This window comes from Plectropomus leopardus, chromosome 19 (genome assembly GCF_026936395.1).
Source record: "Plectropomus leopardus strain MGB_pleo_1.0 chromosome 19, ASM2693639v1, whole genome shotgun sequence".
Classification (NCBI taxonomy): Eukaryota; Metazoa; Chordata; class Actinopteri; order Perciformes; family Serranidae; genus Plectropomus; species Plectropomus leopardus.
The window spans coordinates 25,500,245-25,517,947 of record NC_142194.1 but is presented as its reverse complement, the minus strand read 5'-3'; the positions used below and the strand labels follow the sequence as shown (position 1 = coordinate 25,517,947).

At 37.7% G+C, this 17,703-nt stretch overlaps 1 protein-coding gene across 2 annotated transcripts in view; it reads left to right on the top strand.

Annotated features, from left to right (window-relative positions):
• abcc3 (ATP-binding cassette, sub-family C (CFTR/MRP), member 3) overlaps positions 1-17,703 on the top strand; it is a 67,108-nt gene that overhangs the window by 8,835 nt on the left and 40,570 nt on the right. For both annotated transcript variants that reach the window (XM_088070331.1, XM_088070332.1), the window contains exons 2-5: positions 8,119-8,295; positions 11,129-11,254; positions 13,356-13,493; positions 17,467-17,628. In XM_088070331.1, the coding sequence (XP_087926457.1) occupies positions 8,119-8,295; positions 11,129-11,254; positions 13,356-13,493; positions 17,467-17,628 (603 nt within the window). The remainder of the gene's footprint in view (positions 1-8,118; positions 8,296-11,128; positions 11,255-13,355; positions 13,494-17,466; positions 17,629-17,703) is intronic.

Sequence of the window (17,703 nt, the reverse complement as noted above, 5' to 3'; positions counted from 1 at the left end):
AATATCCCTGTAATCAATCAAATGTCAATCAAACGTTTGTCTACTATGAGCAGGAATGTCTATCCTATAATCGGCATTTCAGGAATCCAGTCGTGTCTGGTAAACTATGAAGAACAGATCTATGAATAACATTGATAATGTTTTCCATATTGGGAGTGTGGGTGAAAATGGCCAGCAGCAATTCCTGTCCTCCTGCAGTCTTTACTGTCGTCAGCCTTCCAAACCTACTACTTGACAGCTTTTCACTGTAAGAGAGAACAGATGGACTGCATGCTGCAATTTATATACCTTTAAAATCACTAGAAAGCATAATGCAAGTTTGTCAACCTCACACCACCTGCACTACCATAGAAGAGTGCTGAATGTAACTGGTTTTGATTTAACTTCAGATTAATATGATTCTGACAGCACTTTCACAATGTCCTAATACCTTTATTCTTTTTCTTTTTTTTCATGATCTTCCTCGGTCCATTACATGGCTGTGAGTGCTCTGGTCAAAATTCTGTCACTGCAGTTCTCACCTCACATTTTCATAAATGTATTTTAGTGTACTGTTTAGTTGTAATATGAGAAAGTTGGTCCAACTGTTTGGCTGTGCTTGATACTTTGGTCAACTGTATCAAACATTGCAACAGCAAAACAATACACTAAAATATGTTTCTGAAAACATTTGAGTTGACACGTAGGCTATGGTGTAACAGAATTTTTAAAATATTTGATAAGCGCAAATTATACCCCTCTGCCATCACTATTGCTGTGTAGCACGTCTAATGGACATATGCGTGGAATAAAACAACCCATCAGAGCCAAGAAGTCTCTGACACAGCTGTCAGTTGTGTCAATCACAACTGTGGTCAAACTGTCAAACTAGGCAGCACTGATCAAATATGAATCAAGATTCTGTTCAGTGCATTGCTTGTTTCTCTCCTCCAATATTTTAGAAACAGATTTAAGTGCACTGTTTAGTTGTAAAATGAGAGAGTTGGTCTGGCTGGGTTACAGTGCTTAGTAACTTGAGTAATCCAGCATGGCAGGTGGTCACAAACTCTGAACAGCTTAAAAGTCTTGTTTTTGAGCAGGGGCTAACTGTGATGGTCTCAATCCTAAACCTCTGTCTTAGCAATATTAGCTTTAATAAGGCAGATAACTGGAAACATGATGCTGTATATGAGTTTCAGTGTCTCCACAAGTACATGTAATGTCCACCTGGGTAAAAATAGAAGCCAGTCGGGGAAATCCACTGCAATTATTGAATATCTGTCTAGCTGAAAATGAACCATATAGTAAATGCGCTTTAAAGCCAATACAGTGAGCTAAAAGGTGGTTAAAAGTTCAGCAGAGCTGCAGAGTGGGCTAAAGTTTGAAAATGAAAAAAACTAGAGGTGTGGAGCACCAGACGTCGGTAGCGCACTCCTCCTCTCTACTTGAGGCTCGAGATGTGATATTCAACTTATGGCACACGGGCCAAATCTGGCCCCCAATAGGGTGTCAGGTGGCCCCCCAACCGTTTTCTAATTCACAATAAAAGTAAAGTGATTCATACTGGGAATTGTTTTTGTACTTCTAGTATATGTTAGGTGCCAGAGTGCATAAAAATGCATCAAAATAGAGTTTGTTTATCCAAAACATGCCAGTGGAGTATCCCCTGCACCCCCATACAGAGGTTCCAGCAAAGCCCCCAGTCCTAGAAACATCCAAAAATCCTAGAAATGTTCTAAATTCAGAGAAATGTCCTAAAAATGTCTTAAAATCCTACAAATGTCCCAAAATCTTAGAAATGTCCTGAAGTACTAGAAACATTTATGGGGCTGCTGCGACTGGCCCACGGTCCCCTGTCATTTTTCAAAAGTAGCCCCCAAGAAAAGCAAGTTGAGTATCCCTTGGCAAGAGGTTTGAGGTTACCTTATGCACTACACACCTGAAATCTCTACCAGAGTGTCAGCTGTTGAGCTGCACTGTTGGAAATATAGGAGCAGATTTTGACTGTGCTGCCCTTATATTTATTTTGGTGCAGACTGTACAAATGCTCAAATTAATTTTTGTCTGTGTGATTTACCAAAGTTTTTGACCTGGCGCCAGCTTACTGCCAGTGACTTTACCACTAATGTTGTTTAAGTCAAATATTCTCTATAATGGCCAACTAATTAGTTAGTTCTCATTCTGTGACATGACATGCATAGAAAAGATTGGCTGCAGATGTTTTGGATGTCATCCGGGAAATCTGCATGCCATGTGACAAGTCCATATTGTGGAGCTCACGTCTGTAGCATCTTTACTCACAGTAATTCACGGTACAACAGGATCTGCCATACTTGATACGCTGAAATAAAATCATCTATGATACATCACAAGGTCTGTGTTACAGATAGAAAATTAAATAGCAGAAAATTAAGAATGAAGTATGGGGTCACTGCGTTGTGGTGTCAGTTTCACAGAATTTGATAACTGAGATAAAACAACTGACAAAAAAAGTCTTTGGAAACTTTATGCATTTAGTGAACTTTACCAAAAACAAAAAGAAACCCTTTTTTCAACAGTGTATTTTCTTGAACTTTGAAGGTGGCTTATTGACCATAATAAAAAACAATATATGACCATTGCAAAATATTATTGGCTTGCTTTGGAAGAAAGCAGTGAGCAACAACAGAAATGAGAAATTACTAAAAAGTACAAGAAAATTACTTGAAAATTATTGAAAACAAACAAAAAAGGAAATGACCTGGAAAAAGTTTCTGAAAATTAGAATAATTTTCTAAACATGTGATTATGAGAAATAGACACGTAGTTTTCCCTCACTTTTTTCCCTAGACATTTTTCTTTAGCTTTTTAAAAATAATTTTCTAAATCTACTGTTTTTGCTGTCTAATTATTTTTGCCGTCTGTGGCACATCTTTTACCAAGTTGCTTATGACCTGTTCTCACCATGTTTTTGAAAGAAATTGCACATATTTGCTCAGGGTTTGAAGGTTTAACTACTTGTTAAAGGCATCTGAAAGCAGAGAAAAAAGTGATGTTGCTTGTGGTTTCAAAGAGTAAAAACGGAAAAAACTAAACTTCTATTTAAACTCAGTCTGTGCAAAGTTAATGAAGTTATTTTGAGTTATTTTGAAATTGCAGTTTGGATTAACATAGTTATTGTTACTATTATTTTAATGTTGATACTGTCATTAACAATAAAACACACAGCCACACAGCAGATCTTTCAGATATAGTATTTTGCTCCTGTTTATAAATACACAGAATATGACGGACATCTCTGGTGCTAGTTAGAAAGGCTGTTGATAAAACGCAAGACCAATTTAGCCATCATAAGTCGTTTCCTTCTTTTTCAAAAGTTTAGTTTTACAGGTTAATTTTTTTCTTGTCCATTCACTTTTTGTTTTTCTTTTTTCAAACATTCTGCTCCTGAATTACCGTCATATCATCAAGCAGTACAAAAGTCCATGCTTATTGAAGTAGAAAACTACAGCAAGGTCACTGCGACCTCAAAAAAAGCTTTTTAACTTAAAAAGAGCTCACACAGTACAGTACACAGTACACAAAAGGTCAAAGGTCAACTTAACATTGACATTGACATTGACATTGCAGTGTTGTGCAGAAACACTTTTCTTACTATGATTTAATGCCATAACTCAGGAACAGAAAACTAAACTGGCTCAAAAAAAATCAAACCTACATTTCTACTGTAAAAATATAAATTATATTTTGTTTATTATATATTTTATAATATAAAACAAAATTACTATTACTAACATTTATTAACATCGATTCAGTTCATGCTCATACGCAAATATTTTTTTCTCAAACTGATTGTGTGTTTATGAAGTCAGATCCCCTCGGCTTTGAAACCATCCTCTGACAATAACTGGGTGCTACGCAACAATCCCGCTGAGTGATGAGACTGGCAGGGGTGGGACATGCATGACGTGGATGTTAGCTCCTTCTGCTTCCTCCTCTAAGCCTGATTTGTTTTGGACTCTGTGTTCTTTTATTAAAATCTTTTAAGCGGGCTGACTGAAGCAGTCTGCTGTCTACGTCTCTGCTGGCTGTTATCTCAAAGCGCCTCGCCCTTTTCGTCTCACTTTTTGTTTAAGTTTCAGGTGTCAGGTTTCAGAGTAGTGTTAGCTTCCTGAAACAAGTCTGTGAAACAGAATAAAGGGCAGCCACTCTGTGTTTAGTAAGTGCTTCAGTTTACTGACCCTTTGAAACCTGGATGGACATCTCTTTTCTTGTGCTGTGTTCATGCACAAGTTTTTAAACTTTCAGACACTGAGCAAATTGGTTTGCTGATTTCTGATGCTTTAAATGCCATTTAATAGTTGTTTTCTTATGCTTTTTGTGGTCAGTTATTGACTATTAAGGATTGTGTGTTGGAGTTACATGTATTTATTATCAATTGGCTTTTTAAAAATTAATATAAGTCGCCAGCTTTTTCGGGCACCACAAACGCTTATGTGCAGTTAATATCTTCCGTGTCAGATTGTATCAGTAAGCTTCAACATCTTTAACACTCTCATAGCTTTGATAAGTGCTAATGGAGAAATGAGCCTCTGTATCAGATGAAATGTTTTTAAAAGATGATGCAAGAATCATATGCTTTCATATCAAACAAAAAGATAACAAATCATCGACTTTTTTTTTCTCCTGTAAAAAAAAAAAAATCGTGTCACTTTTAAAAGAACAGCGTTAATATCTGCTGACAAAAGTTTAAAGGGTTTACACAATCTCTGAAATGCTGACTTGGTTTAACGGTCTGTTAAACCGTGTATTATGTGCATTCATTGGCTTTGTCACGGAGATGAGAATAAACGTGATGTGTGTGACCAAAGAAAAACTCTTTGTGTGGTACGGTCAGTTATTAAACATGGTATTTGCTCTCTGCTTTTTCCCCAGTGCGCAGTGGAGATATCTGAATACTTTTAAATTTGACCTTTACTTTTCAGCACTGGGTTCCATGCCGAGTGAGATCTGGATGTGTGTTGCAGACAGTATGAACACAAATAATGTGCTGAAGGCTGCTCAGGCTGGCCTGAGGGAAGGAGAAATGTTGGGATGGAGGACATAGTAGATGTTGTCCTGAGGGCACATTTGCAATGCAAACACAGAAAGTCATTTCTTCTAACAAGTATACTGTATAGCCTAGCAGAGGCAGAAGCCAGTAATAACAATGGAGCATGAGTGTGTCCTGTTTGGCTCCAGTGTTGTGTCTTAGTTTGACCTTTCGAAAGACAATTGGCTGGATTTCTTTTTAGAAACGCGCAAAGAAGGGAAAAAAGCAATGAAAGACGAAATGAACCAAAAACTAGTAAGAAATTATTAATAAGAAAGAATTTTGGAAAAATTTTGGGAAATTAGTTAGAAAACAAAACAATAAAACAACAACATACAAATGGAAAAAGTGTTAAAAAATATAATTTGTTACATATAGTTTTAAATATGTTATCATGATAATTAGAAATAGAGTTTTTCTCCTCACATAAATATTTCCCCTCGCATAAATAACAGTGAAACTAGAATTTGATGCATTAACCCCTTGGTTTTTGCAGGGATTAAAGCTTTAGAGGAGCTGAAAGGTTGATTTTTTGATGTTACCCTGTGATAGAGCAGGGTTAGCTGTTTCCCCTTATCCAGTCTTTATTTTTAATGCACAGACATAAGATTGTCAGAGTATCCCTTTAGATGAAAACAAACAAGCTCCAATATTAAAGTAACCCTTTAAAATTGAGCATATTAACTTAATTCATTTCAAAAACGTGGGAAGAAGGCAATGAGCAATGAAAGAGGAAATTCCCCCAAAACTGGCAAGAAAATAATGCAATAAGAAAGTTAGTGAAAAGTAAAAGAAACATCAACAAAGAAATGGCCTTCAAAAAAGTGCTTAAAAAATGCAACACATTTTGTGACATATTTTTAGATATGTTATTGTGATGATTATAAAAAAATAGAAAAAACTAACACCAATTTGCTGTGGTTTCAAAGGTTTTAAATCTAAAAGCAGCACAGGAAAAGTTAAAAAATATCGCTCCAGGTTTCAAATCAACTTTGAAACCTTTCCTACTTGCTCCCTGGGATCTTAGCTAGATGTACCGTTCAGAAGCAGAGGCACTTGTGAAAATGGAAAAATCCAATAGAATAACAACATGTTTTGGTGTGCTCTGTGTGTATTCAATTTTCTGTTGAGTCATGATAAGAGCTAGAGTGCATTTTTGTGGTAAAGCCTAAAAAGCTGTTCTGGAAGTATGACAGGTATGAGGGAAATAGAAGATTTAAAAAAAATCATGAATAACAGAAGCCTTTTGGTTGTGGTCTGTTGAATTCCGTCTGTCAAGAAGAGTAATGAAAGCAGCAGTTGGACACACTGTGTGTTTAAAGCCCACAAGCCAGAATCGGCAGAGCGCCTGAAGTAGAGATGGACATTTTACAGCTGCCCTCCACACAACCAGCTTCAGCTTAACCTGTCACCTCCTTCCCACCGCAACACTTTCGCACACACTTAGCCGTGCACGCATGCTTCAGCAGATGGGTGTGGTGATGTGTGGAGAGTTGGAGGAGGGCAGCTGTGTTTATCTTGCTTCTATCTGTGGGTTGGCCTGCAGCCTCTTGTTTGTCCAGGGGGAGCACGATAATGCTGTGTCAGGGCCGCATCCCACTATGATTCATGTTGACTTTAGCGTTCTCCAGCGGATGTCCTGTGGATCGCTCAGCTATTGTTCCTCAGCAGCAAAAGAAAGGTGTCATGCTGTTTTCAAATGGTGTTGTGGAAAAGTTTATCATGAAAACTTCATCACACACAGAGCTCGTCTTCCATAAGGTTTCTTAACCTTTAATCTCCGATGACCATGTTTTCAGGTCCCTGCATGCTTTTATTTCTATTTTCAAGAGTGTGAGTTCAACAGTAGTGGACTAAATGATTAAACTTCTTATCCTTTTGACACCTGAGCAAATTGGCTTGATTTCTTTTAAAAACATGGGAGGCGGGCAACAAGCAATTTAACAAGAAATGGCCCAAAAATGAGCAAGAAATTAGTAAAAGGTTCCATGAAAATAAGAACTCAAAGAAGAAAAGTAAAAAGCAAACAAAAAGGAAATTACTTCAAAAAAATTTTTTTAAATATATATATATTATATATTTATATATATATATATGAGGATCTTCTGATAAGTGGTTGACCTACTCTACCTCCTGAGCCACACACACTTATGAAATATTGTACAGTCAGAGGAATGTTGTCAGGCTGCTGTTGCTCCGACCTTTAACTTGCTTCTTTGAGGTTGCATGTAAAGCTGATAATCTTGGAATTTGAAGTTATTATGTTCCTACACTGAGGGGTGTTAGCCTTCAATATTTAAAGAACTAAATTTCACATCATGTTCCCCCCTGACCATGTGGACTAGGGCTGGGACAATATTTTTTTGTCCCGGTTCAATTATATCATTGTATTGTGATTCTGATTTATTGCAATTCTACAAGTAATGCAATTCTTTTTCCTTCTTAAAAAAAACAGCAAACATTGAATCCTACACTTTGAGAGATCATTAGTCAAATTTCAAAAATCAGTGCACATCACATGTCAGTCAATCAGTCTGATATTTATTTCAGCTACATAGAAAAGTGGTAAATAACATGTGCAACAATGATTCTTCAAGTAAAGTACTACATTTGACTGTCCCTGTTCATTAAGCTAGTTCCATAGGAAAATAAATAAAATCAGGCCAAAATGAACTGGGTGCCTGAAATCTCCACACAGCACAAATGTGGGCCTTTAAATTTAACCTAGGTATAATATACATGAACCAATTGTACATTACATTAAACAAAAAAATACATAGATTCTGGAGGAAAAATACCGATTTTTAAAATTGTCCCATGAAAAATTACGATACATACAAAATTCTTTAAAAAACAAATCTCTTATTAGGATGGGTAAATATTCCCAGTGTTTTCAGATTTTACTTCAAGGTAAACAACTTGTCCAATGAAGTTTGGAGATAAATGTGATTAAAGTGTGAGTCTTGATTTCTGCTGGTCAGTGGGAACATTCACATACGTAGTACAGTTTGGGGTTGTTTGATAAGAGGTGCAGGAGCTAACGTCCCTCATGTTATGTGTCATTGCAGGACGCCAGTCAGACGCTCAACACCGAACAGCCCGACCTGTCGGTATGTTTTCAGCTCACTGTCCTGGCATGGCTGCCGTGCATCTACCTTTGGGCTGTGTGCCCCATCTACCTCTTCTATCTCAAGAGGAACAACAGAGGCTACATCATGATGTCCATTATGAACAGGTTCAAAACGGTGAGACGGAATTTTATTGTTGTATATTTTATCAGTGTGCCCAAAAGCAGGGTTAAACTAATTTATTTGGTTATTATGCTCTTGGTTCATCAGTAGGCGGGTTTTCATTACAGATTTGCACAAAACCTAAGTGATATTTTCGAAATGTCGACAAAACAAAATTGGGAGTTGATTGCGTTTCCATTGAGTGATGTTACGTATGTGACTTCTCCTCTCATGATAATATTCCAAGAAGCGTGGTGATGGATGTTCAAAACATTAGTTTATTTCTATTGCAGCTACACACTAGCCGTCATTATTTCCAACCGAAGGCGATGTAGGCGAATTATGTGAGCGATAATGGAAAGGCAAGCCCCTTATACGTAGAGTGGCCACATATGAGGGATTTCTGAGGTGATAGTTCACGGTTTCACAGAGGAATTGTGGATTCAAAACTTTCTGATGATACGCTCAACTTTTGAAGAGTTATGTGATGCAATAACAGCTCTTGTAGCTCCTGCTGCATCATGAAGGAGCCAGTTCCCACTGACAAGCACATAACCATAGCATCATATGACCTATAAAAGCCAAAAAGTGTTTCCATTGAACGTCTGCAAAATATGGCTTTTTTTTTTAATTCCCTGAAATGCCACCTTATACAAGTGTAAAAACATTTTTGCTAAAAATAGCTTTTTCAAAATGGACTTGTTTCCATTAGACATATTTTATTTTCACAATTTCAATTTGCGCAATTTGAATATTTAATGGAAATCCGAATATTTAATGGAAATCCGCCGAGTATTTCATTGGCTGGCTCCAAACAGTTAGAATACTTTAAAGTTGACCTGAAATTGGTAATTGTGAAATAAAATGATGCTGCAGCTATACATGATTCAAAAGAGGCTGAAAACATTTTTGGACATGATTGTGGAATAAAGTCAAGCTTTCAGACCTGTGGGCGAGTGGCTAACTGACATTTGAGATCCAGCATTGCCTGGACTCACACTGAAGCACGTGATAGTATATGAACTGGTAGTGAACCGATGTTAATTTTGGCAGCTTTTTTTGATTTATACTTAGTCTTTGGCCCAAAATGCTAAGCAGACTTTACAAAACGAACTAAAACAAACTTTACAAAACTTTTCAGGGATTATACCCTGGTTCACTCTTAAATTTGACTTATCCATCTCACTTTTAAGAAGCAGAATAATAACTTTATTTCATCCTAAATTCTTCCTAAATCTGCAACATGTTAGTCTGGAGGTTTCAACTCATCTCCTCTAAAAGAGTCTGTGATTAACCCTTTAACACCTGGATTGATTCAGACAACTTTCACAAACATTTAAACCTCTGAAACCTTAAAATAATTTTTTTGATTTTTTTCAAAAATGTGAAAAAACATAATGAGCAACTTGTCAAGAAATGTCACACAAACTCCAAAAAATAGTAAAAGATGATAAAACTTATAATCTAAAAATTAGCTGGGGAGAATTACTATTATATTTTGCTGTTTTATTATTGTTGTAGCTGTAAATTGACCCTGAGTGTCTTGAAAGGTAACCATTAAAAAAAACGTATTATTATTATTTTTTTTTTTTTTCTTAAGAGTATTTAGAATACTCTTACTGATATATTTAAGACTGTGTTACAGATAAAAAAGAAAAAGAATATTCAGTTTTTAAGCTCTGGTGTCATTTTCTAGTTTTATTATTATTTATTTAATTATTTTTTACTTTTCTGTTCTTTCTCTTTTTTGCTCATTTTCATGTGGTTTTCTTGTAATATTTTACTAATTTCTTGACAAAACATTCTTAACTTTTTTGTTATAGTTTTTGATAAAATAGCTTTTTTTAGCTCACAAATGTCTTGTCTTTGTCATAGAAAAAAGGTCGTTATCACAGCTTTGGTGAATGAAATTAACATTTCTACGAACGTTGTCACAAGTTTTCATTTTGTTTTTGTTTTTTTTTTGTCTCCAGCCTCCATAGCGTTGTTCAAATACCAATTTGAGACATCTTCCCCTTGTGTTTTACTTGCAAAAAGGAAGCAAATAAACTAAGCTGACCAGCTAACTGACCGAGGTGGCTGAATTGCAGTTGGTCTGCCGCACACATGAATGAGATAAAATAATTCAGTTAAACTGCTTGTCTAGATTTTCCAAATTTTGTTAGACCTAATGGATCAAATCCTGGTATTACAGAGGCATTTTTGAGAAGTTTTTAACATTTAGAAAAATACAGTCACTGTTTCACAGCTACTCTTTTTCTAGTGACTGTATTGAGAAAGTGTGTTCTTTGCACTAAAAATAGAGAAGTGTTAACTAACTGAAAGTTATTACTTCAGTTGGTAACAAATAAATAAATGAAGTTGCTTCAAATCAAGTTGTCAAGTTCAATAAACACAACTGCTTGGAAATCAAGTTGAGAAAATTTCATTCACTTATGTCTTACCAATTGATACAATTATTTGAAGTTTATTAGCCGTTCTCTTTTTTTCAGTGTGGGCCAGTATGCCACAATTCTGCACCAGTCGAATGACCACTGATGATATTGTTAGTCTGAACCACTTGGAAACACGAATGGAGGCGCTACTATCACTTCTGGAGAATCGATAAAACTTATATTTCATGTTGTTAGTAATTACAGTTTTGAATAAGTACTTTATTTAATTTCACTTTAAATGTAAGTTGTCAATAACTCCTGAACAATGTACACAGGGCCAGCCACCAAAGCTCCCCCACCCTCTAGTGTTTAGATAGATTACCAGCCAGTTAATCATGTGCCTTACTTCCCTCTGTTTTTAAAGTATTTAGTGTCTGCCTTCTCACCCCCCCCCCCTCTCTGTGCGCTCTCAGGTGTTTGGCCTGATGTTATGGATCGTGTGCTGGACAGATCTCTTCTACACATTCCACGAACTGCGGCAGGGGCTCACCCAGCCACCCATTTTCTTCGTCACCCCGCTGGTTCTCGGCATGACCATGGTGAGGATATGACCGTCCATAAACACTTCCACTGTTCCACTGTTTTAAAAAGCTGTATCTGTCATGAACATCCTACAAGTCACACCATCAGTATGTTGTTTCCATTTCATATTAAGTTAAATCTAAGTTCAATTATTTTATTAAAAACTTAAGAGTATTCTTGGCTTTTGGAGTTCATAACAAGTAGACCTTATTTAGCCTGTAAGATACAGACTCACATACATTCATGTTTTGTAAGAAGACATAGCCTATAAATTCTCAAGAAATTATGATGAAGTTACAAGAACATTACCTTTTCCAAAGAAATCAAACCAATTTGCTCGAGTTCAAAGGGTCAAGCAGCTGTAAAAGGCATATGAAAGCAGCACAAGAAACTGATGTTGATCCAAGTCTCAAAAGGTTCAAGAAATTCATTAAAAACACCTATCGTGTATGCCTAATCAGAGGCTGTGTAAATAGATTTTTTCTCCACGTTCCTGTTACATAGGAAAGAAACATTTCTCCTCCTCCACCTCCTTTTCAGCAACTGAATTTTTTATCCCATCCTGTTCTTGTACCTTTTGGCATCAAAGTACTCGCTGGAGAAAATGTTTTGAGGAATTAGGAGTTTGGGCATTCTTAGGGCTGTTAACTGTCTGTTTAGTCTAAATCAACATCAATGACATTTTTTTTCTTTCCTCCTATAACCAAAACAATCTTCAAAGAGTTATCAGTTCCAGCGTAACTTGTTTGGTTCATATGCAGTAAGAACACAATCTGTACTTCCACAGAAAGCTTATTTATGTGCTTTCATTTCATTTTCATCATTTTGAGCAATTAGCTGGCACTGCTGTTTCTAAGCCAGCTGTAGCTCTTCATGGTTTGTCCTAAATCCATACATGCGATTTCTTTACAGCATGTACTACATGCTAAATATCAGTGTCATCGTATTGCAAACACATACGTCATAGTACTGTTTTAGCAATTACTACCCAACAAAACCATCATACCTTACCCTTTTAAAGAAATAAATTATGTGCGACAATTTACTCAAAATTTTTTTTGTATTTTGTATGCATAAGCAAATGGAAGAAAAGTGTCTATCAACGGCACATGCAAATATCCAGTATATTTAGTTTGTAGTCTGTCTGGTTTCACTGTGCTTGGTTTCATCACTCTTCCAGTCTGAACATACTACAAACTAAAAACCTACTTACAATTAGTATATGTAGTATATGTATAATCCATCCTTGCCCAGAATATGCTCTCCGGTCTGATAGTGTGGTGCAAATGCATAGCTGAATGATATATGCATTCCAGTGGCACTCCAACAGAATGGTCCAGCTCCAAAAATATAAAACCAATATGTGGTGGCAGATGCTTTAATCATTATGTGCTGCCACAAATAAATGAAAGTGTGGGGAAACCCTCAAATTTTGGTACCTTTTTTGCAAGCAGCCCAAAATTACTCAGTTTAAGACTTAATACAAAATTTGGCCAACAAAAACAAAACCAAGTGATGCCTCTTAGGAAGCTCTGTGAACACAGGGTTTACCTCCAAAATCGTACAATATGTCGATAATGAAATTGCTTTTTTTTTCCAAATTTGGCAAAAACCTTTACCTGGATGCACTGATTAGATTTTGGTGGTCAAGGATCAAGGTCACAGTGACTAAGCATTTGTCTCGTTCTCGCGAATGCTTTTACCTGAAGAGGACCTTGACGGAGTTTCCTCAAATTTGGCACAAATGTCTACTTGGACTCAAGAATGAACTGATTTGAATCTGACTGTCGAAGGTCACAGGTCAAGGTCATGATGACTTCATATAACATGTTTTGTTTTGTTTTTTTTTACCATAAGTCAAGAATTCATACACTCAAATTTCACACACGTGTGTCATAGGATAAGTTCTGACATTTAATATAAGAGGTCAACCGTGACATTATAATGTTCTGCAAAACCCCTCAAAAAGACTCAAGTCCCGAGTCAGCCCATGTTTGACGGAGCAGTCAGCATGAAAGACTGACCTAGTCAGACTGGAGTTTACCTCACATGCCCTCAGTGATTCTGTCCTGGCTAATCTAACTCAGTCTCTCCCTCTGCACCCCCCTCTCCTCTCAGCTATTGGCCACATTTCTGATCCAGTTTGAGAGGTTACGCGGGGTTCAGTCCTCAGGGGTGCTCTTCATCTTCTGGTTCCTGTCTGTGCTGTGTGCCATTGTGCCTTTCCGCTCCAAGATCCTGAGGGCCTCCAACCAGGTGAGAACACACCGTAGCCATTAAATGCCTTTTACGCGTGTGTAATCATCCTCTCTGTCTGGTGCCCTTTCATTTTTCTTCTCATTCTTATTCTATCCTTCTCTCCTTACATGTACCTCATGTTATTTTTGCTCTTGTGCTTATTTCCTCCCCTGCCTCTCATCCTCCTCAGTGTTCTCATTTACACACTTCAGTTGTCTCCGGTGTTGGTTTTGAAGTTTATAGTGAGCGGATGTTTTGAAGGGGTCAGCCCGGGGCACGACTAAGCAGAGAGGGAATAGTAGGCCTGTTGTTCCTAGCATACTTGTCTCACCTCTAGTGAAAGCAGATTAGCAGCTGTTGTGTTACAGTCCCGTTGTGGCACATGATGCACTCTACTTGGCATTTTTCCTAAAAACTTTTATCTTTGCAGCCACCTATCTTGCTTCCAGTGCTGCGCCGTTTGCCAAAAAATTCTACAGGCAACAAGGCAAGACAGTGTGTAATGTAAGACTGGATAAATGATGCACAAAAGGAGCAGCCTCATGGCACAAATTGATCATAACATATTCATTGATGGGGCGCAGATGTTGATGATTATCCCTGGCAGTGGGAGATCTGCCTTGGTCGCTGTGAAGGTCCAAGGACAGAGGGATGTGGTACGCTGTAAAGCCCTCTGAGGCAAACTGTGATAATTGGCTTTATTAATGAAACTGAATTGGATGTGTAAAATCATGAAATAAGTCTTAATTGGTTTTCTGGGTCATTTCTGTGTGTATTTTTATGGTTGTTTTAAACTTTCTTTTTCTTTTTTTCTTTTTTTTTTAATTTTCTTATACTTTTTTACACATTTTTTGCTCATTTTTGGGTAATTTCTTCTTTTGATGCTCATTGGCTTCCTTTTGAAAGAAATCAAGCCAAATTTCTCAGGTTTCAAAGGATTAAAGGCATCACTTGTAATGAGCCCACAGAGAATCATCTTTTGCCTCAGCAGTTCCCCTCAGCTCTGCAAAGGATTGTAGCATCTTTCCAGCTCATTGTTTTGGTTTTACTGCTCACAGCTTTACAGTTTTTAGTCTCATTGTTGTCATCAGCGATGTTTCTATCCCAGCAGGCAGTTGTTTTCAGTGCCAAAGCTGGAAACCAACTGTACACCACTGTCTACCACCAAAGTTAGCAACAAGCTGGTGAACATAGTTTGACATGGGACAATATGAAAAATGCATGTCACAATTATCCAAGGCTAATAACTGTGATCCACAATATCAACCAATAATCAGCAAAATATGCTTAAAATCACCCAAGAGCATACTGGAGTCACTGTTGTTTTGTAAAGAATAAAATACTTTTATTAACATGCCTTTTTAGTGAAACAACCTTGAAAAGCCAAGCTTTTGAACTATTTACAATATCTTTTGATATGAAACATGCCAAAGGTTGATCTTTTATCTTATTTTTTTTTTTAAAGTTGGTCAGTTTCAGCCAGTTTTCTCAGAGTTTTAAAACCTCCACACCTATGATTGCTGTGGCCCGAGGTATTATGTTTTCTGGTTTGCTGATTGGAGTTGGTCAAAACAGAGCTAAAATTAGAGTCAGTGTTGGACTTACATTTATCAGCTTGTCAGATAAACCACTGTAAATGAACGCTAATATTTCTCCAGTTTTGCTGCATGTGTGGCAACTGTTTTTGTGGCGTTATTTGTGACGTCTTAACAGGACATTTCTGTTATAACTCTGCTCTTGTTGTCACAATTCCCTGTCTGTATTGTAAAAATGTTACTGGCTGGACATGCAGAAAATAATTGGATTATGATCAATAATCAGAGTAATGCCCACTCCGATTAAAACATTTACACATGGGTGCCTGGTGGCTCAGTGGATAGAGCAGGGGCCCCATGTATAGAGGCTGTGTCCTCGCCGCAGCGGCCCAGGGTTCGACTCCGGCCTCGGCCCTTTGCTGCATGTCATCTCCTCTCTCTGTCCTATCGATTAAAGGCAAACGCCCCAAAAATATCTTTAAAAAAAAAGTTTACACATGTTTCAATGGTTGGGGGATAATCAGATTTACGGCTACAGTCACCATCAATTGTTAAAAATGGCCTGAACATAGTAAAGCATGTGGACCAGACAAACGTATGAGAAATGCACTTCATCATCATGGTAACGCCACTCAAGAAGGCTGAAATAACTACAGACTATAAGATCTTTGTTCATCAAATACTCTCCATATGTGGGTGAAACTTCCTTTATATCAGTCCTCAGCAGACACACCTATCCAGCCTGCAGCAGTGTGTCAGAGTGCAAAAGGCGTGTCAGGCTGCTGTCTCCAATTAGTTGCTGCAATCCTTTTGTGCCACATGATGGATGGGGGTTGGAATTTTCCCCCAACACTTTTAGCCTCCTTTGATTGTGCCAAAATTACCTCAAACCAGAAACTACTTTTAACATAACTGAGAGTTCATATTTAACCCTTTGTAACCTGAGTAAATTGGCTTGATTTCATTCAAAAACACGGAAAGAAGGTAACGAGCAGCATTACAAGAAATTACCCAAAAACTTGCACGAAATTTATAAAAGTTACAAGAAAATTAATTTGCAGGACATTTCATACCAATTTGCTGATTGAAAGCAGCACAAGAAAACTGATGTTGATCCAGGTTTCAAAGGGTTCAAAGTCCTACTGATGACATTTTCTGGCTTCTTTGTGGTCAGACTAAGCCCAGACATGAAGCAGGCAGGCAGACGTGAGGGCAGAGCCTCAAACAGAGTGTGAAGAGTTAGTTAACCAAGCAGCCATGTGTTGAGGTCGTCTCAGGCGACTGCAGACCTGTGCTGCTATAATCACGTTGATCCAGAACAGAAAATCAGCCCATGAACAAATATGATTCAGAAAAAGTTAAATGATTTTGCACCGTCAAAGGGAACGCCTCTTTTCATAATCATGTTCAGCTGATTCAGAAGTTTGTGAAGAAAAGTGAGTGGCTTCCCTGTGTGTGTGCGTTTGTGTGTGTGTGTGTGTCTGTGTGTGTGTGTGTGTCTGTGTGTGTGTGTGTGTGTCTGTGTGTGTGTGTGTGTGTGTGTGTGTGTGTGTGTGTCTTGGAAGCACTGATGTTGTGAGAACTGGAACAGTTGGATGACTGAAGTTGAGATTTAGTACATTTCCATGCATGCAGCACATCTCGAAAACATCTTGATTATTGTGAATGCACAGAACAAGGCAACATAACTCATACTCATACCTCAACTTTTTCTGTTTCAATGCAAGCCAGAGCTTCCTATTCAAGTGGACCCAAGGATGAACTGATAAGATTTTGGTGGTAAAAGGTCAAGGTCAAGCTGACTTTGCATTTGTCGCATTTTGTGAACGTCATATCTCAAGGACACCTTGAGGAAATAACTTCAATTTTGGCCCAAATGTCAACTTGGACTCAAGGATGAACTGATTAGATTTTGGTTTTTAAAGGTCAAGGTCACTGTGACCTAGCATCAATCTCATTTTCATAAACACAATATCTGAAGATGGCCATGAGGGAGTTTCCTCAAATGTGGCACAAATGTCCACTTGGACTCAAGAATGAACTGATTAGAATCTGGGGACCGAAGGTCAGTGGTCAAGGTCACGTTGACCTCATTAAGCATGTTTTTGGCCATAACTCAAGAATTCATACGCTCAAATTTCACACAATTGTCTTATAGGATATAATGATGAAGTGCTGACATTTGATATCTAAAAAGTCAAAGGTCACCTGTGACATCATAATGATCTGCAAAAACACTCTTTTGGCCATTTCTCAATGACATAAGTTGGAAACAGAAAGGAAGATATTTGTTCAGAAAATCTGCACTTGTCTGTGAAAAACTCTTATGCATGATATCCATTTGACTGCATTTAAACACATTGCTGCTTGACAAGGGATTCTCACAACTGCTTGTCTGAACACACCTCATCTTGTGTGTGTGCATGTGTGTTTGTGTCTGTCTCTGTGTGTTTTAGACTGCATTTGATAGCAAAGTGACTGACGGTGTAACCAATAAAGCAACTGACACACTGCGATTCACCACCTTCTACATCTACTTCGCCCTGGTGGTCCTCGAGCTGATCCTCTGCTGCTTCAACGAGAAGCCTCCTCTCTTCTCCAATGTCGTCACAGACCCTGTGAGTGATTCGTGCTACCGCAGTGTCCACTCAGACTCCATGAAGCATGAGTGTGTCTGTATGTTATTTGTGAGA